At 44.5% G+C, this 20,805-nt stretch overlaps 1 protein-coding gene across 2 annotated transcripts in view; it reads right to left on the reverse strand.

The window, feature by feature from the left end:
- Positions 1–20,805, reverse strand: part of LOC118379780 (neurocan core protein-like) — a 124,247-nt gene that overhangs the window by 64,644 nt on the left and 38,798 nt on the right. Inside the window, exons 3-8 of one of the 2 annotated variants that reach the window (XM_052476362.1) lie at positions 18,489–18,553; positions 14,204–14,257; positions 10,087–10,305; positions 9,262–9,444; positions 2,891–3,065; positions 2,489–2,616 (exon numbers count right to left, since the gene is read on the reverse strand). In XM_052476362.1, coding sequence (XP_052332322.1) covers positions 2,489–2,616; positions 2,891–3,065; positions 9,262–9,444; positions 10,087–10,305; positions 14,204–14,257; positions 18,489–18,546 — 817 coding nt within the window. In that variant the 5' untranslated portion in view covers positions 18,547–18,553. The remainder of the gene's footprint in view (positions 1–2,488; positions 2,617–2,890; positions 3,066–9,261; positions 9,445–10,086; positions 10,306–14,203; positions 14,258–18,488; positions 18,554–20,805) is intronic. The other variant, XM_052476363.1, reaches the window with a different exon arrangement.

The following is a 20,805-nucleotide window of genomic DNA, read 5'->3' on the forward strand; positions in this document are numbered from 1 at the left end:
AACAAGTGCGGACTGTGGTCAATTTGGTTCGGGCCAGAAATTATATTCGCCTTACAGAAATTCACCAGCACATCTTGGACAATGACGACATGTTCAACAACGTGGAAGCCATAGGTTTGCTGACTATCGCGCGCATGCTGAAAAGGCACCATGTGTCTCTAAAACAGCTATACCGTGTGCCTTTAGAAAGAAATGCAGACAGAGTGAAGCAACTGAGGACTGAGTATGTTCAGGTATGTTCAGTTTCAAGATGCCTGTTGTGAAAAATTCCCCAAAAATTCTACATCATTGTAAGCAGTAATTCTCTTTCTAAAATGTATTTTTAGAGGGTGATGGAACTGGATGCTGAAGAAAACTGTCACAAATTCCTATTTTTGGATGAGGCAGGCTACAACCTGTCCAAGACAAGGAAGAGAGGTCAGAATTTCATTGGCCCGTGGGCAACCATCCAAGTCCCTGGACAGCGTGGGAGCAAACATCGCCAGGTGTGCGGCAATATCGGAAGATGGTGTGGTCGGACGCAGACCTCGTATTGGATCATATAATGCAGCTCTCCTTGTAACCTTCTTTGATGAGCTAAAGCAGGTCTGTAGAGCTGATTGTTGACCTATGTCACGTGTGGAATAATGTCAGGTTCCTCCATGCTGAAATGGTGCAAGCATGGTTTCAGGCCCATCCACAATTTACCACCCTGTACTTACCCCCATACTCTCCTTTCCTTAACCCAATTGAGACATTTTTATCCACATGGAGATGGAAGGAATATGATAGGCGCCCTCACGAACAAGCCACCCTTCTCCAGGATATGGATGACGCACAGCAGACCAGTGTCAGGCCTGGATTCGCCATGCCCGAAGAGTCTTCCCTAGATGTTTAGCTAATGAAAACATCCATTGTGATGTGGATGAGAACCTGTGGCCAAATCCACAAGACAGGGTTGGTGGAAATATAGAAGCACAGTAATCAATCATTTGTTTTGCTTTTTACAGTAAGCCAGGTGAGGAACACTGCAGTTGACATCTGGTTTTTACAGTAAGCCAGCTGAGGAACACTGCAGTTGACATCTGGTTTTTATAGTAAGCCAGGTGAGGAACACTGCAGTTGACATCTGGTTTTTATAGTAAGCCAGGTGAGGAACACTGCAGTTGACATCTGGTTTTTACAGTAAGCCAGGTGAGGAACACTGCAGTTGACATCTGGTTTTTATAGTAAGCCAGGTGAGGAACACTGCAGTTGACATCTGGTTTTTACAGTAAGCCAGGTGAGGAACACTGCAGTTGACATCTGGTTTTTACAGTAAGCCAGGTGAGGAACACTGCAGTTGACATCTGGTTTTTATAGTAAGCCAGGTGAGGAACACTGCAGTTGACATCTGGTTTTTATAGTAAGCCAGGTGAGGAACACTGCAGTTGACATCTGGTTTTTATAGTAAGCCAGGTGAGGAACACTGCAGTTGACATCTGGTTTTTACAGTAAGCCAGGTGAGGAACACTGCAGTTGACATCTGGTTTTTATAGTAAGCCAGGTGAGGAACACTGCAGTTGACATCTGGTTTTTATAGTAAGCCAGGTGAGGAACACTGCAGTTGACATCTGGTTTTTACAGTAAGCCAGGTGAGGAACACTGCAGTTGACATCTGGTTTTTACAGTAAGCCAGGTGAGGAACACTGCAGTTGACATTTTACTGTCGATTTTTTTTTTTTTTGTAGCTAATAGTTTTTGCTTTGATTCAAATAATTACATATTATATATTATTCAAATACATTTTTGAGTATTTCTTAAAAAATGGTCAGATTTTGTTAAATTACTCCACTGTGTCTGTAGTATGCTCTACTAGTCCTTTTACAGTGATGTATTTATGTGTAGTACCATAATTAAACATGTATCACATATTTTGTACTCCATTGTTTAATGATTGTACGAACAACTACACAGTGAAACAATCGGTATCTTTGTGTGTGGGTGATCTGAATTAATGTTCCTGTGGTATTTCATGATAACTTAGTTATTTGAAACAATGATTCTGCAAGTGCAAGGTTTTTTTAAAGATATGAATACACAATGCAATGTTTTGAACATTGGACAGCCTGTGTTACAAGTGATGACCATTTTGAGTTTTTGTGTCTAGAAAAATGACCACAAGGTTCTGAAATAAGTGCTAAAGTGATTGCAAAAAACTGTAAATCAGCTATTATTTTTCTCAATCTCATGGCAAACCCCCTGTCCCCACCCCATAACGCCCCAAAAGTATAACAATCTGTACAGAGGGGAGACCACTGGAGGTAGGTGCACCGAGGCATAGATTTGGTAGTCCAGCCCTGCGATCAGGAGTGGAAGTGAGATGTGTGTGTGTGTGTGTGTGTGTGTGTGTGTGTGTGTGTGTGTGTGTGTGTGTGTGTGTGTGTGTGTGTGTGTGTGTGTGTGTGTGTGTGTGTGTGTGTGTGTGTGTGTGTGTGTGTGTGTGTGTGTGTGTGTGTGTGTGTCTTACCCTCCAGTTCCCTGCTGAAACAGTAGACATCGAACAGCTCATTAGCATCTCTTTTCCCATAATTCCTCACACCAGATGAGTATTCCTGGTGTCCATAGCAACCAAGCTCTGGTGACTGGATAGGATAGCTGTGGAGATAGCATTATTAGGATCAGAGCCAGAGGAAACTAGCCTGCACTCCAATGTTAAAACTATCAAACAATGGTTGTCCCCCAAACAGAATGTAGTCTGAGTTTTTCAAAAAGTGAGTGTTTGGGTGTGACTGGGGCTCTGTCTGTCTGTCTGTCTGTCTGTCTGTCTGTCTGTCTGTCTGTCTGTCTGTCTGTCTGTCTGTCTGTCTGTCTGTCTGTCTGTCTGTCTGTCTGTGTGTGTGTGTGCGAGTGTGTGTGTGTGTGTCCTCACCGGACAGTCTGGTCAGAGAGCCATCCGGCAGCACAGTTGGAGTAACCGTCATGGAATGCTGCCCACAGCTGGTTGGGCGTGGCGATGAGGGCGGAGTTCTCCTGACAGGCCCATTTAGCGTCATCAAATGAGAGGGCGTAACGGTCGCTAGGAGACCAGTAATGGAATACCACACCTGAGGAGAGAGACGGTGAGTTGACGGACAGACACATTCTCTCTCTCTGCCTCTCTCTCTCTGCCTCTCTCTCTCTCTGCATCTCTCTCTCTCTGCCTCTCTCTCTCTCTCTGCCTCTCTCTCTCTCTTCCTCTCTCTCTCTGCCTCTCTCTCTCTGCCTCTCTCTAGCTCTCTGCTTCTCTCCCTGCCTCTCTCTCTCTGCCTCTCTCTCTCTGCCTCTCTCTCTCTCTGCTTCTCTCCCTGCCTCTCTCTCTCTCTTTGACTCTCTCTCTCTGCCTCTCTCTAGCTCTCTGCTTCTCCCCCTGCCTCTCTCTCTCTCTGCCTCTCTCTCTGCCTCTCTCTAGCTCTCTGCTTCTCTCCCTGCCTCTCTCTCTGCCTCTCTCTCTCTGCCTCTCTCTAGCTCTCTGCTTCTCTCTCTGCCTCTCTCTCTCTGCCTCTCTCTCTCTCTGCCTCTCTATCTCTGCTTCTCTCCCTGCCTCTCTCTCTCTTTGACTCTCTCTCTCTGCCTCTCTCTCTCTGCCTCTCTCTAGCTCTCTGCTTCTCTCCCTGCCTCTCTCTCTCTTTGACTCTCTCTCTGCCTCTCTCTAGCTCTCTGCTTCTCTCCCTGCCTCTCTCTCTCTGCCTCTCTCTCTCTGCCTCTCTCTTGCTCTCTGCTTCTCTCTCTGCCTCTCTCTCTCTGCCTCTCTCTTGCTCTCTGCTTCTCTCCCTGCCTCTCTCTCTCTGCCTCTCTCTCTCTGCCTCTCTCTAGCTCTCTGCTTCTCCCCCTGCCTCTCTCTCTCTTTGACTCTCTCTCTCTGCCTCTCAATTCAATTCAAGGGGCTTCATTGGCATGGGAAACATACGTTAACATTGCCAAAGCAAGTGAAGTAGATAATATACAAACGTGAAATAAACAATAAAAATGAACAGTCAACATTACACTCTCAGAAGTTCCAAAACAATAAAGATATTACAAATGTCATAATTTATATATATATATATAAAGCACAAAAGGGAAAATAAATAAACATAAATATGGGATGTATTTACAATGGTGTTTGTTCTTCACTGGTTGCACTTTTCTTGTGCAACAGGTCACACATCTTGCTGCTGTGATGGCACACTGTGGTATTTCACCCAGTAGATATGGGAGTTTATCACAATCGGGTTTGTTTTCAAATTCTTTGTGGATCTGGGTAATCTAAGGGAATATGTGTCTCTAATATGGTCATACATTTGTCAGGTTAGGAAGTGCAGCTCAGTTTCCACCTCATTTTGTGTGTCAGCCTAATTCTGCTCTGCATGCATTATTGGGTGTTTTACGTTGTACACAAGGGATATTTTTTAAATCAAAAAAGCATGAGACTTTGCCTTTGTTTTGGTTTGTTTGTTTGTTTGTCAATTAGGGTGTGCAGGGTGAATGATTGGTCTGTCGTACGGTAATTTGGTAAAAAGCCAATTTGACATTTTCTCAGTACATTGTTTTCAATTAGGAAATGTGAAGATTTTTCGAAGGTTGCTGTTGACACATCTCACGGTAGTTATTGGGGTCAAATGTCTCTCTAGTTTTGTCGATTAGGGTGATCAGTCCTTGGTTCCAAATATTGGGTAATATGCCAGAGCTGAGGATGATGTTAAAGAGTTTAAGTATAGCTAATTGGAATTTGAGGTCTGTATATTTTATAATTTCATTTAGGAAAAAAAAAATTATGGGTTGGAGGGTTTGTATTTTGTCCTGTAGTTCATTCAATGTAATTGGAGGATCAAGTGGGTCCTGTTCGTCTTTCATAGTTGATTCTAAGATTCGTATTTGATCATGTATATGTTTTTGCAGTATGTTCTTTGTTATAGAGCCAAAAAGATTGGAGAAGTGCTTTATTCATACATTTCCATTTTGGATAGATAACTCTTCTTGTTGTTGTTTGTTTAGAGTTTTCCTATTTTCCCAGAAGTAGTTACATTCTATGGATTCTTCAATTAATTTAAGCTTATTTCTGACGTGCTGTTCCTTCTTTTTCCATAGCTTATTTATGTATTGTTTTATCTCGCTCTCTCTCTCTCTCTCTCTCTCTCTCTCTCTCTCTCGCTCTCTCTCTCTCTCTCTCTCTCTCTCTCTCTCTCTCTCTCTCTCGCGCGCTCTCTCGCTCTCTTGCTCTCTCTCTCTCGCTCTCTCTTTCGCTCTCTCGCTCTCTCACTCTCTCGCTCTCTCGCTCTCTCTCTCTCTCTCTCTCTCTCTCGCGCTCTCTCTCTCTCTCTCTCTCTCTCTCTCTCTCTCTCTCTCGCGCTCTCTCTCGCTCTCTTGCTCTCTCTCTCTCGCTCTCTCTCTCGCTCTCTCGCTCTCTCACTCTCTCGCTCTCTCTCTCTCTCTCGCTCTCTCTCTCACTCTCTCTCTCTCTCTCTCTCTCTCGCGCTCTCTCGCTCTCTCGCTCTCTCTCTCTCGCTCTCTCGCTCTCTCGCTCTCTCTCTCACTCTCTCTCTCGCGCTCTCTCGCTCTCTCGCTCTCTCTCTCACTCTCTCTCTCTCTCTCTCTCGCTCTCGCGCTCTCTCGCTCTCTCGCTCTCTCTCTCTCTCGCTCTCTCGCTCTCTCGCTCTCGCTCTCTCGCTCTCTCTCTTTTTCTGACTCTCTTTATCTTTCTCTTCATCTCTCACCCCCCTTCTATTTTCTTTCTTGATCAACACCACCCAGACACACACATACAGTGACTCTATTCACAAAAAATAAATAAGTACTCTATTCACTAGGGGCTGTTTTAGCAGGGTTCCTGCATGAAACAGCCACACACAGGTTTGTGTTGCGATGCCAAGTGTGTCCTTGTCTCAGCCAAACAGATGGGAGCTTGTATAAGCAATTAAATCATTAGGATGTTAATTCACTCATGAAGGTCACCCAATGAAATGTTACTCTCCATGTGGCAGTGTAAGACACTAAATGAGATGCTAATATCAACATTGGAATGTAGCCACGATGTTACAGTATGTGGAGTATTTTCTAAGCAGGAGATGTGTTCTCGCTTGGGTTCATTCCTCTGCATTTACAAATTCAAATTTAAATGACTTTATCAGATAATGGAAAGGGTTACCACATACATTGCCAAAGGAAACACATAGACACATATCAAATCAATGATGACGCAGATATATCATAATAATAATAATAATAATAATAATAATAATAATAATAATAATAATAATAACACTAGGGGAAAAAATAATACTCAATGAGTAGTAACATTTAACAGGACACTTCAGTAAGGACAATGATGAAATAGTACATACTATTATATATATTTAAAAAGTAGGGCTAAATCATGCACATCAGATGCAGTATATACAGGGGCAGTCGGAAGTTTGCATACACATTAGCCAAATAAATTTAAACTCAGTTTTTCACAATTCATGACAATTAATCCTACTAAAGATTCCCTGTCTTAGGTCAGTTAGGATCACCACTTTATTTTAAGAATGTGAAATAGTAGAGAGAATTATTTATTTCAGCTTTTATTTTTTTTCATCACATTCCCAGTGGGTCAGAAGTTTACATACACTCAATTAGTATTTTGTAGCATTGCCTTTAAATTGTTTAACTTGGGTCAAATGTTTCAGTTAGCCTTCCACAAGCTTCCCACAAGTTGGGTGAATTTTGGCCCATTCCTCCTGACAGAGCTAGTGTATCTGGTTTGTAGGCCTCCTTGCTCACAAACGCTTTTTCAGTTCTGCCCACAAATATTCTATAGGATTGAGGTCAGGGCTTTGTGATGGCCACTGCAATACCTTGACTTTATTGTACTTAAGCCATTTTGCCACAACTTTGGAAGTATGCTTGTGGCATCATTGTCCATTTGGAAGACCCATTTGCCACCAAGCTTTACTTTCCTGACTGATGTCTTTAGATGTTGCTTCAATATATCCACATAATTTTACTTTCTCATTATGCCATCTATTTTGTGAAGTGCACCAGTCCCTCCTGCAGCAAAGCCCCCCACAACATGATGCTGCTACCTCCATGCTTCACGGTTGGGATGTTGTTCTTCAGCTTGCAAGCCTCCCCCTTTTTCCTCCAAACATAACAATGGTCATTACGGCCAAACAGTTCTATTTTTGTTTCATCAGACCAGAGGACATTTCTCTAAAAAGTACGATCTTTGTCCCCATGTGCTGTTGCAAGTCCTAGTCTGTCTTTTTATGGCGGTTTTGGAGCAGTGGCTTCTTCCTTGCTGAGCGGCCTTTCAGGTTATGTCAATATAAGACTTGTTTTACTGTGGATATAGATACTTTTGTACCCGTTTCCTCCTGCATCTTTACAAGGTCCTTTGCTGTTGTTCTGGGATTGATTTGCACTTTTCGCACCAAAGTACGTTCACCTCTAGGAGACAGAACACGTCTCCTTCCTGAGCGGTATGATGGCTGTGTGGTCCCATGGTGTTTATATTAGCATATTATTGTTTGTATAGGTGAACGTGGTACCTTCAGGTGGTTGGAAATGGCTCCTAAGGATGAACCAGATCTGTAGAGGTCTACAATTCTTTGTCTGACACCTTGGCTGATTTCTTTTGATTTTCCCTCGATGTCAAGCAAAGAGGCACTGAGTATCTCAAACTGGCCCACAGAAAGAAAAGACTAGGATGAAAGATGAAAGAACACAGACACTGGACAGAGGAACTCTGCCTAGAAGGCCAGCATCCCGGAGTCACCTCTTCACTGTTGACGTTGAGACTGGACAGAGGAACTCTGCCTAGAAGGCCAGCATCCCGGAGTCGCCTCTTTACTGTTGACGTTGAGACTGGTGTTTTGCGGGGATTACTTTATGAAGCTGCCAGTTGAGGTCTTGTAAGGTGTCTGTTTCTCAAACTAGATACTCTAATGTACTTGTCCTCTTGCTCAGTTGTGCAACGGGGCCTCCCACTTCTCTTTCTGTTCTGGTTAGAGCCAGTTTGTGCTGTTCTGTGAAGGGAGTAGTACACAGCGTTGTACGAGATCTTCAGTTTCTTGGCAGTTTCTCGCATGGATAAGCCTTCATTTCTCAGAACAACAATAGACTGATGAGTTTCAGAAGAAAGTGCTTTGTTTCTGGCCATTTTGAGCCTGTAATCGAACCTACAAATGCTGGCGCTCCAGATACTCAACTAGTCTAAAGAAGACCTGTTGTATTGGTTCTTTAATCAGCACAACAGTTTTCAGCTGTGTTAACATAATTGCAAAATGGTTTTCTAATGATCAATCAGCATTTTAAAATGATAAACTTGGATTAGCTAACACAACGTGCCATTGGAACACAGGAGTGATGGTTGCTGATAATGGGCCTCTTTAAGTCTATGTAGATATTCCATAAAACATCAGCCGTTTCCAGCTACAATAGTAATTTACAACATTAACAATGTCTATACTGTATTTCTGATCAATTTGATGTTAATTTAATGGACAAAAAATGTGCTTTTCTTTAAAAAACAAGGACATTTCTAAGTGACTTTTGAACTTTGGAACAGTAGTGTTTATAAACATATACTACATCTGATGTTCATGATACAGCCCTACTTTCAGATGATTATAAAACTACACTGTTTGACAACCCAATAGGTTTATTCAGGACAGATCAATCTGAAACCATCTGTGTGTTTTTAGCTGCATTTCATGGAAGAGCAGTCACAGGCCAGTTGTCATTGGAATTCAATCCATGCACTTAATTACAGTGTTACGGACTATTAGCCTGTTAATATGAACCCATAATGAAAATACAAAGAGAAGCAGAGTGTAATGTTGGGATACAAACTCCAAATGTAATACATTTCAACTCTATATCTGACATGATACAGGTGGCTTATTGTTTTGCCCATTACCAAGTGGTACTGATACTTTTCTTCAAAGTACATTTGTTTAATACTCACAAGAATCTGCCCTTATCTAGTAAAAGGTTATCAAGTAAAAGGTCACAATTTCCCACTGAGGTGTCTAAGATGTTATTAACGATCATTGAAAGGGACAAATAGGTTTTTAATCCACAGTCCACACACTTTAGCTTATATATAAATATAAATATTTTCAGAAGTATTGATAAAGTCTACTCCAAGGTTGTAGTAATTTACAAAATAAACTAAAGAATTCCCAGACAATACATATAATACTTGTTGCATACCTATTGGGAACAATCCAGACGTGTTGTATTGTATTGGGGAAAGAAGGTATCTCAGCTTCTGAATCACACCAGCATTGAACCACTCACCTGTGACCACAAGGGGCACTATGTCTCGCTCGTAGTCATCTGCAACCACAATCTGACAATGGTAGGTGCCTGTGTCGTTGCTACGGAGGCCTGAGATCTCCATGGTACCATTTAGGTTGTTAGCAGCATATCCAAGCAACCTGACCTGGCCAGCGAAAGCCTTATTCACCTTCACCATATCACCTTTGGAAAATAATAAAAAATAAAACAATTTCTATGAAAGTGTATAGACCTTTTCAAGTGTCAAAACAATAACCCTCTCATCATTTTGTCATAACAAATTAAGCGTATTACAAATAGCCATATATGGCATGTTTAAGTCCATGTTGATTGAAACTAATATCATTGAATCCCTAGCTTTAATTTAAAAGAAGCAGGACCATCCATACTAAAGCCCTTTCCCACAGTCAAATTACCTAGTGGCCTTATGGCTGGAATGTTATTAACATTTGTAATAATTTCCTAATTAATAAATATTCTTTTTTTTCTACCCCAAAACATGTCAGTCTTCTGTGATGTATATAAAGTGTAATATTAGGATGAAAACTCAAAATGTAATACATTTCAACTATATCTGACATGGTACAGGTCTCTTCTTTCATTTTTAAGCCCATAACCATGTGTGTGAGGTGTGTAATCTTGCTTCAAAGTAGATTTGTTTAAGACTACCAAAAAACGCTCTGTGTGAACCTGATTTAGCCCACTGGAGTATAAGGTTAAAGGAAGTGAATAAAACCGCTCAACACCGAACCCCATGGAGGAAGTTAGTGAATGACCTAAGCTCCACAAAGTGCAAAAGGGTTTCATTCAATTTACATGACTTACCCTTCGCTGAGAGAACCATCTGCTCCAGTGGACCCCCCTCTCCACCCTGCGGTATCCAGGTTCGGGTCCACTGGATGTGGGGAGGCTGGCTGGAAGGGCTGAGCTCACTGGGCTGGAGAGTGAAGACGCAGGGGAGGTTGGCGATGCCAGCCAGAGGCTCTCGTATGGTAGGGTGGGTGACTCTACGCATGCTCACTATGGAGGATGCCTCGCTCATACCTATAGAAAGGAGATACAGGAGGAATGACAGGGTCATGAGTTGAAGGAAGAAAGGAAAAAGAGAAAGAAGGAGAGGAAGTCTCCCAGAAATAGATTTCACTCCTACGGGTACATCTAACATGGCTGCCTGTCCACCCACCACAGAACATTTCTCTTCAATGGTATTTTCCCTTCCTAGTAATTCTATTTCTATGGAAGGTCTTCAGCGTTCTGTCAGTAGAGGAGGAAGGGTTAGTGTGACAAGGACATGTTCTGTCAGTCTGGTCTATTGAGAGAGCAGAAGACGAATGAGAGGACCTGAGATTCCAGGGAGGCATCTGTTAGTTAACCAGACTGAGATTCATTAGCAGCATAACACCACTCAGGGAACGTTCCAGAAACCAAGAAAAACTCCAGTCCCAATCCAGCAGAGGTGACAACACCACCGTGTAGAGTCACAGATTTGCAGACATGCACGGTACGCACGCACGCACACAAACACACACAGACACACGCATACATACATACATACATACATACATACATACATACATACATACATACATACATACATACATACATACATACATACATACATACATACATACATACATACATACATACATACATACATACATACATACATACATACATACATACATACATACATACATACATACATACATACATACATACATACATACATACATACATACATACATACATACATACATACATACATACATACATACATACATACATACATACATACATACATACATACATACATACATACATGCACGCACACACATGCACGCGCACACACACACACACATTTGACAATTGGCTGGCTAGACAGATAATTAATTCAAATTTCAGTATGTTAATTTCATCACACTCATATCTGCACTCACACCTGCTCTCCAGTCACTCTCTCTCTCTCTTTCTCTTGCCCACTCCCTCTTTTTGTCTCACCATCTCTCTGTTTCTATACCCCTGCTATCTTCCTCTCCTCTATCTGCCCCTACAGTCACCTATCTCTATCCCCCACTCTGTCCTTTCCTCTCTTTTTGATTGGATGTAAAAGGGTCTTGGACAGTGTTGAAAAGCGTCAGGGTTCATCGCTCTGCAGATAGGTATCAGTAATTCACTCAGTCCAGTTGCCATGAGATACAGCCTCAGGGTAACCATGGAAACATGAGTACCGGTAAAGACTACCTACCAACCCCTCCCCCCTCCACCTCACTCATCTTTCTGACTTCCCCCTTAAATCATCACCATCTGGTAGAAATACAGTTCCTACCTTCTAACAAAAACAATTATATTTTAGGGGGATTTTTTTATTCTGAAATTATTTCTCTGAAGGCCCCCCTTACTCACTCTACATAGTCATGTTTTGGAGAACATAGTACTAGTGTACCTAAAATATTTTAATTTAACATTTTAAAAAGTGATACCTTAACATGGGTGTTTGCCATCAGTCTCAACACAAGACCTCTACAAACACCATGCTAGTTATCCGGTAGGGCTGTGACTTAAGTCTGCTCATCTGTAACACTAAGATAAACACGCAGCATATCGACCAGAACAGTCAAGTCTCAAGATCAACTAAACTCCAATTTCTTTTGGGATTTTTCTTCAGATTTTTGCACGTCCTTTTGTGTTCCCTTTCAATTTCACCTTCTTTCTCAAACACATCAATTTTCTACATATTTAAAACAAACGTGGGCCTAAAGGGGAAAACGCTGTATGAAAAAACAAAGGTTTATCTTGCCCGGTGTTGGAATAATGTGTTTAAGCCGCATGGTTGGGAGGGATGGTGGGTGGAATCCCCAGAAGATATCTCCCATCTCCATTTAGATTGGAATGTTTTCACAAGCGGAACCCCCCTAGAGAGAATCCACATGTCTGTGTTCTGAAAGCCGCTTCAACCCAAACCAGACATAATCACAAACACTGTTTGGTCTGGAGAGAGGGGGGCAGAGAGAGAGAAGGAGAGTGAGGGGGAGAGAGAGAGAAGGAGAGTGGGGGGGCAGAGAGAGAGAAGTAGAGTGAGGGGGAGAGAGAGAGAAGGAGAGTGGGGGGCAGAGAGAGTGAAGGAGAGTGAGGGGGAGGGAGAGAAGGAGAGTGGGGGGCAGAGAGAGTGAAGGAGAGTGAGGGGAATAGAGAGAAGAGAGTGAGGGGAATAGAGAGGGTAGGGCCAGAGAGAGAAGGAGAGTGAGGGGAGAGAGAGAAGGAGAGAGGGGGGGCAGAGAGAGATAAGGAGAGTGGGGGGGAGAGAGAGGAGAGTGAGGGGGAGAGAGAGAGAAGGAGAGAACAGACTGACAAAGACAGAGATATGTATTTTAGTTTTTCCTAGCCGCGGTGCTTCTACATCTGCACTGCATGCTGTTCAGGGTTTTAGGCTGGGTTTTTGTTTAAGATCTTTGTGACATCTGCTGAAGTGTAGAAGGGCCTTTATAAATACATTTGATTGAGGTAACCTCTGTGAATGAAAAAAACCACAAGAAGTATGGAAATGACAGCAAAAACAAACGAAAAGAGGGAGAAAAGAGGGAGAGTTCTTAAAAGGGAAACGAGGATGAGTTCTTAAACAGAGTGCGGTTTAAACGTCTGAGGATGGAGATGACATGGATGACTCTTACAAAGCATGTAGAGGTCTGTTAACAGAGTGAAAATCACATTGTATGATTTTTAAGTTTATGGTATTATGGTACTCTCACAGACCTGTTAGTTTTTCTTTAAGAAGCCCTCCTGTTCTCCACTCATTACCTGTATTAACTGCACCTGTTTGAACTCGTTACCTGTATAAAAGACACCTGTCCACACACTCAATCAAACAGGCAGGACCTGGTCAATGACCTGAAGAGAGCTGGGACCACAGTCTCAAAGAAAACCATTAGTAACACACTACGCCGTCATGGATTAAAATCCTGCAGCGCACGCAAGGTCCCTCTACTCAAGCCAGCGCATGTCCAGGCCTGTCTGAAGTTTGCCAATGACCATCTGGATGATCCAGAGGAGGAATGGGAGAAGGTCATGTGATCTGATGAGACAAAAATAGAGCTTTTTGGTCTAAACTCCACTCGCCGTGTTTGGAGGCAGAAGAAGGAGGAGTACAACCCAAGAACACCATCCTAACCGTGAAGCATGGAGGTGGAAACATCATTCTTTGGGGATGCTATTCTGCAAAGGGGACAGGACGACTGCACCGTATTGAGGGGAGGATGGATGGGGCCATATATCGCGAGATCTTGGCCAACAACCTCTTCCCTCAGTAAGAGCATTGAAGATGGGTCGTGGCTGGGTCTTCCAGCATTACAACGACCCGAAACACACAGCCAGGGCAACTAAGGAGTGGCTCCATAAGAAGCATCTCAAGGTCCTGGAGTGGCCTAGCCAGTCTCCAGACCTGAACCCAATAGAAAATCTTTGGAGGGAGCTGAAAGTCTGTATTGCCCAGCGACAGCCCCGAAACCTGAAGGATCTGGAGAAGGTCTGTATGGAGGAGTGGGCCAAAATCCCTGCTGCAGTGTGTGCAAACCTGGTCAAGAACGTCAGGAAATGTATGATCTCTGTAATTGCAAACAAAGGTTTCTGTACCAAATATTAAGTTCTGCTTTTCTGATGTATCAAATACTTATGTCATGCAATAAAATGCAAATGAATTACTTAAAAATCATACAATGTGATTTTCTAGGTTTTTGTTTTAGATTCTGTCTCTCACAGTTGAAGTGTACCTATGATTAAAAAAATTACAGACCTCTACATGCTTTGTAAAGAGGAAAACCTGAAAAATCGGCAGTGTATTAAATACTTGTTCTCCCCACTGTATATCAATATAAATTGCTATTCCTACTAAGGGTCCTTCAAGGCTGTTCTCTCGTTTGCCTCATTCTTGTCCCTGCCTATTACTCACTGTTGATAAGCTTCATGGAGTGTAGCACTGACATACAGGAACCCTGCCGGTGATCTGAGAGAGAAGCACATTATCCAGTCATGTCTGTGCTGCTACTGCACAGCTGTCTTCAGGTATGATGGGCTAGTCCAATGAGATGGTCCCTCTGTTTCAAGTCAGTTTAATGCCTACAAGATAGATTTTATAGATGCACACAGACAGGTAAACACATGCAGACAAACACGCAGACACACACACACGCACACACAAACACAATCATCATACAGCAAAACCCAGTGGTGTGCGGTGTGCGGTGTGTATGTGGTGTGTGTGTGTATGTGTGTGTGTGTGTGTGTGTGTGTGTGTGTGTGTGTGTGTGTGTGTGTGTGTGTGTGTGTGTGTGTGTGTGTGTGTGTGTGTGTGTGTGTGTGTGTGTGTGTGTGTGTGTGTGTGTGTGTGTGTGTGTGTGTAGTCTGTATGTGTGTCAGTGGAGGCTGCTGAGGGGAGGACGGTCATAGTAATGGCTGGAACAGAGCAAATGGAATGACATCAAACAACATGCAACCCAGGTGTTTGATGTATTTGATACCATTCCAGCTATTCTGCTCCAGTCATTACCATACATACACACAATAGCAGTCAAAAGTCTGGACACACATATTCATTCAAGGGTCTTTCTTTCTTTTTTCTACATTGTAGAATAACAGGGAAGACATCAAAACTAGGAAATAACACAAATGGAATCATGTAGTAACCAAAAAAGTGTGTACTAACAAATCATGTAGTAACATATCAAAACATATTTTCTATGCCAAGCCACCCTTTGGCTTGATAACAGCTTTGCACACTCTTGACATTTTCTCAACCAGCTTCATGAGGTAGTCACCTGGAATGCATTTCAATTAACAGGTGTGCTTCGTTAAAAATTAATTTGTGGAATTTCTTTCCTTCTTAATGAGTTTGAGCCAATCAGTTGGGTTGTGACAAGGTAGAAGTAGTATACAGAAGATAGCCCTATTTGGTAAAGTACCAAGTCCATATTATGGCAAGAACAGCTCAAATAAGCAAACAGAAACAACAGTCCATCATTACTTTAAGACGTGAAGGTCAGTCAATTCGAAACATTTTGAAAGTTTGAAAGTTTCTTCAAGTTCAGTCGCAAAAACCATCATGCGCTATGATGAAACTGGCTCTCATGAGGACCGCCACAGGAGAGGAAGACCCAGATTTACCTCTGCTGCAGAGGATACGTTCATTAGTGTTACCAGCCTCAGAAATCGCAGCCCAAATAAATGCTTCACAGAGTTGCAGACACACCTCAACATCAACTGTTGTGATAGAAAAATTACGTATTTTCCTGATCTATTTGATATTAATGGTTAACAATTAATATTAAACTAATAGTAAGACATTTATGTCCTACTAGTGTTTTTTTATGGTCTCCACTCTAGTTCCCTGCAATTAATCTGGGCTATTGGTCACCAGAGATTGCTTGAGCTGACAAATGAGTTAAAGACTGCATTACATAGACTGCATTACAAGATGTGGTGGGTGTAACCAAGATAGAGAGAGCCTGGAACAGTTTATAACAATCCCTCATTGTCTCAAAATCATCCTTGCATATGGGAAACTAAGCCAGGGTGGGGTTAAGACAACACCTCCCAGTGCAGATAACAACAGGATGAACCCAGAGTGGCTTATGACGCCCAAATCTGCATGGGAGGGGTGGAACCAACCATGACTAAGCATTCTTAGTGTCAGACCTGGGGTACTATCGTCCAGAAGGCGAGGTCAGTACAGGTGCATCAAAGCTGGGACCGAGAGACTGAAAAACAGGGCTGTCAATTCTATCTCAAGGTCATCAGACTGTTAAACAGCCACCACTAACATTGAGTGGCTGCTGCCAACACACTGACTCAACTCCAGCCACTTTAATAATGGGAATTGATGCGATTGATGTAAAATATATCACTAGCCACTTTAAACAATGCTACTTAATATAATGTTTACATACCCTACATTATTTATCTCATATGCATACGTATATACTGTACTCTATATCATCTAATGCATCCTTATGTAATACATGTATCACTAGCCACTTTAAACTATGCCACTTTGTTTACATACTCATCTCATATGTATATACTGCACTCAATACCATCTACTGCATCTTGCCTATGCCGCTCTCTACCATCACTCATTCATATATCTTTATGTACATATTCTTTATCCCTTTACTCTTGTGTGTATAAGGTAGTAGTTTTGGAATTGTTAGCTAGATTACTCGTTGGTTATTACTACATTGTCGGAACTAGAAGCACAAGCATTTCGCTACACTCGCATTAACATCTGCTAACCATGTGTATGTGACAAATAAAATTTGATTTGATTTGATTTAGCTATATAAAGAACTCTGCATTTGGGTACAGGTGAGGCTCCTCGGGCCAACAGTCAAGACTCTGGGGTTGACTCGTCTCATTATTGCAATAATTAAATTAATATTGAATAAATATGATTGTTTGAAGAAATGACAAAGTCTCTTTCACTTGATTAGAATATTCCACGACATTGTTCAGAGGAGACTGAGTGAATCCCGCCTTCATGGTCGAATTGCTGCAAAGAAACCACGACTAAAGGACACCAATAAGAAAAAGAGACTTGCTTGGGCCAAGAAACACAAGCAATGGACATTAGACCGGTGGAAATCCAAATTTGAGATTTTTGGTTCCAACCGCTGTGTCTTTGTGAAATGCAGAGTAGGTGAACATATGATCTCCGCATATGTGGTTCCCACCGCAAAGCATGGAGGAGGAGGTGTGATGGTGTGGGGGTGCTTTTGTGGTGACACGGTCTGCGATTTATTTAGATTTCAAGGCACACTTAACCATCATGGCTACCGCAGCATTCTGCAGCAATGTGCTTAGTGGGACTATCATTTGTTTTTCAACAGTACAACGACCCAATACATCTCCAGGCTGCGTAAGGGCTATTTGACCAAGAAGGAGAGTGATGGAGTGCTGCGTCAGAAGACCTGGCCACCATAATCACCAGACCTCAACCCAATTGAGATGGTTTGGGATGAGTTAGACCGCAGAGTGAAGGAAAAGCAGCCAACAAGTGCTAGCATATGTTGGAAAAGCATTCCAGGTGAAGCTGGTTTAGAGAATGCCAAGAGTGTGCAAAGCTGTCAATAAGTAAAAGAAAGGGTGGCTACTTTGAAGAATCTCAAATATAAAATATATTTTTATTTGTTTAACACTTTTTTGGTTACTACATGATTCCATATGCATTATTTCATAGTTTTGATGTCTTCACTGTCATTCTGAAATGTAGAATATAGTTCATTTTTTAAAACTTGAATGATTAGGTGTGTCCAAACTTTTGACTGGTACTGTATATACACTATATGACCAAGAGTATGTGGACACCAGCTCGTCGAACATCTCATTCCAAAATCATGGGCATTAATATGGAGTTGGTCCCCCCTTTGCTGCTATAACAGCCTCCACTCTTCAGGGAATGCTTTTCACTACATGTTGGAACATTACTGCGGGGACATGCTTCCGTTCAGCCACAAGAGCATTCGTGAGATCAGGCACTGATGTTGGGCGATTAGGCCTTGCTCTCAGTTGGTTTTCCAATTCATCCCAAAGGTGTTTCGAAGGGGTTGAGGTCAGTGCTCTGTGCAGGCCCGTCAAGTTCTTCCACGGTTCTTCCAACCGACGTGTTGGAAACGTGGCATCCTATGACGGTGCCACATTGAAAGTCACTGAGCTCTTCAGTAAGGTCATTCTACTGACAATGTTTGTCTATGGAGATCCCACATTCTGACAATTTGTGGGCCCTCTAACATCACATGCACTAACCACGGGCTCAGATAGACTCCCTACACAGAGTCATTCTGTCTTTGTTGTTCCAGCACAGGTTCATTTGATGCAGTGTAACTGAACAGACGGTCGACTATATTTCCATCACTTGATTTGGAAGCGTTCCAGTACAGTTCCACAGAGCCTTTCTGCAAACATCCACAGCCTCTTAACTCTCAGTTAGCCACATCACTCAGATTATCACAATAGTCTTTTGTTGGAGGACAACAATGTTTTTCCATATAGTGTTACTATGGATCAGAAACTTGTAAGCTACAGACGTAGGATCTTAATTCTGGGATGTAACTCAAACATGGGTTATGCATTATCTTGGGGTGGGGTCCAAGTTCTGCTTTTATCTTTTTAAATGTGCCTATGATTTCCAGCAGTACCTCATGTTGTCCCAGACTGACAGGTTAGTAAATAAGATGGCTCACCAAGCAGCAGCAGAGACAGGACAGCCTGCAGACCAGCTACACACACAGCCACCGCCATCCTTGACCTGCAGAGACAAAGAAAGAGAGAAAGAGAGGGGGGGGGACAGAGAGAGAGGAAAGAGAGCGAGAGAGAGAGAGAGAGAGAGAGAGAGAGAGAGAGAGAGAGAGAGAGAGAGAGAGAGAGAGGGGGGAAGAGAGACAGAGAGAGAGGAGGGGAGACAGAGAGAGAGGGAAAGGGAGCGAGAGAGAGAGAGGGGGGGAGAGACAGAGAGAGAGAGAAAGAGAGCGAGAAAGAGGGGGAAGAGAGACAGAGAGAGAGAGAGGGGGGAGACAGAGAGAGGGAAATAGAGAGAGAGAGAGAGAGGAGGGGGAGAGAGACAGAGAGAGAGGGAAAGAGAGAGAGGGAAAGAGAGAGAGAGAGAGAGAGAGAGAGAGAGAGAGAGAGAGAGAGAGAGAGAGAGAGAGAGAGAGAGAGAAAGATCATTAAGATTCAAAGTGCATAGTTATCGTAGTATCTGCCTGTCAATCTCTCTCTCTCTCTCTCTCTCTCTCCTCCACCTCTCCCCAGGTAGGAACATTCTGTAGGTCAATGCATGTGCACGTTCATATGCGTACGTGAGTGTGCATGTCTATGTGCACATACACTGTGGGTGTGTTCTGTGTGATATTCATGTCTCCTTTGCTGTATTTGTACCAAAAGTTGCAGAGCGATCCAACTCTTCTTTATTCTATATTCTTTGACTCTATTATGCAGGGTGTCTTTGTAGCGCTCCCTATTGAGCTGCTAGATCGCTTTCACTGTGAGTAGACATGGTGACCTTCGACCTCTCTGCCATGTTGGAAATCCTGACCCACATGAGTAATGAGCCCCTGGCAGAAAGAGAGCCGGGCAGAGAGCCTGGTGGGGAGAGAGCCTGGTGGGGAGAGAGCCTGGTGGGGCGAGAGCCTGGTGGGTAGAGAGCCTGGTGGGCAGAGAGCCTGGTGGGGCGAGAGCCTGGTGGGCAGAGAGCCTGGTGGGCAGAGAGCCTGGTGGGCAGAGAGCCTGGTGGGCAGAGAGCCTGGTGGGGAGAGAGCCTGGTGGGGAGAGAGCCTGGTGGGCAGAGAGCCTGGTGGGCAAAGAGCCTGGTGGGCAGAGAGCCTGGTGGGGACAGAGCCTGGTGGGCAAAGAGCCTGGTGGGGACAGAGCCTGGTGGGGAGAGAGCCTGGTGGGGAGAGAGCCTGGTGGGGACAGAGCCTGGTGGGGACAGAGCCTGGTGGGGAGAGAGCCTGGTGGGGAGAGAGCCTGGTGGGGACAGAGCCTGGTGGGGAGAGAGCCTGGTGGGGAGAGAGCCTGGTGGGGAGAGAGCCTGGTGGGGACAGAGCCTGGTGGGGACAGAGCCTGGTGGGGAGAGAGCCTGGTGGGGACAGAGCCTGGTGGGGACAGAGCCTGGTGGGGACAGAGCCTGGTGGGGACAGAGCCTGGTGGGGACAGAGCCTGGTGGGGAGAGAGCCTGGTGGGGACAGAGCCTGGTGGGGAGAGAGCCTGGTGGGGACAGAGCCTGGTGGGGAGAGAGCCTGGTGGGGAGAGAGCCTGGTGGGGACAGAGCCTGGTGGGGAGAGAGCCTGGTGGGGACAGAGCCTGGTGGGGAGAGAGCCTGGTGGGGACAGAGCCTGGTGGGGACAGAGCCTGGTGGGGAGAGAGCCTGGTGGGGACAGAGCCTGGTGGGGAGAGAGCCTGGTGGGGACAGAGCCTGGTGGGGAGAGAGCCTGGTGGGGACAGAGCCTGGTGGGGAGAGAGCCTGGTGGGGAGAGAGCCTGGTGGGGACAGAGCCTGGTGGGGAGAGAGCCTGGTGGGGACAGAGCCTGGTGGGGAGAGAGCCTGGTGGGGACAGAGCCTGGTGGGGAGAGAGCCTGGTGGGGACAGAGCCTGGTAGGGACAGAGCCTGGGGAGAGAGCCTGGTGGGGAGAGCCTGGTGGCCTGGTGGGGACAGAGCCTGGTGGGGAGAGAGCCTGGTGGGGACAGAGCCTGGTGGGGAGAGAGCCTGGTGGGGAGAGAGCCTGGTGGGGACAGAGCCTGGTGGGGAGAGAGCCTGGTGGGGACAGAGCCTGGTGGGGAGAGAGCCTGGTGGGGACAGAGCCTGGTGGGGAGAGAGCCTGGTGGGGACAGAGCCTGGTGGGGAGAGAGCCTGGTGGGGACAGAGCCTGGTGGGGAGAGAGCCTGGTGGGGACAGAGCCTGGTGGGGAGAGCCTGGTGGGGACAGAGCCTGGTGGGGACAGAGCCTGGTGGGGAGAGAGCCTGGTGGGGACAGAGCCTGGTGGGGAGAGAGCCTGGTGGGGA

This window comes from Oncorhynchus keta, chromosome 23 (assembly GCF_023373465.1).
Source record: "Oncorhynchus keta strain PuntledgeMale-10-30-2019 chromosome 23, Oket_V2, whole genome shotgun sequence".
NCBI lineage: Eukaryota > Metazoa > Chordata > Actinopteri > Salmoniformes > Salmonidae > Oncorhynchus > Oncorhynchus keta.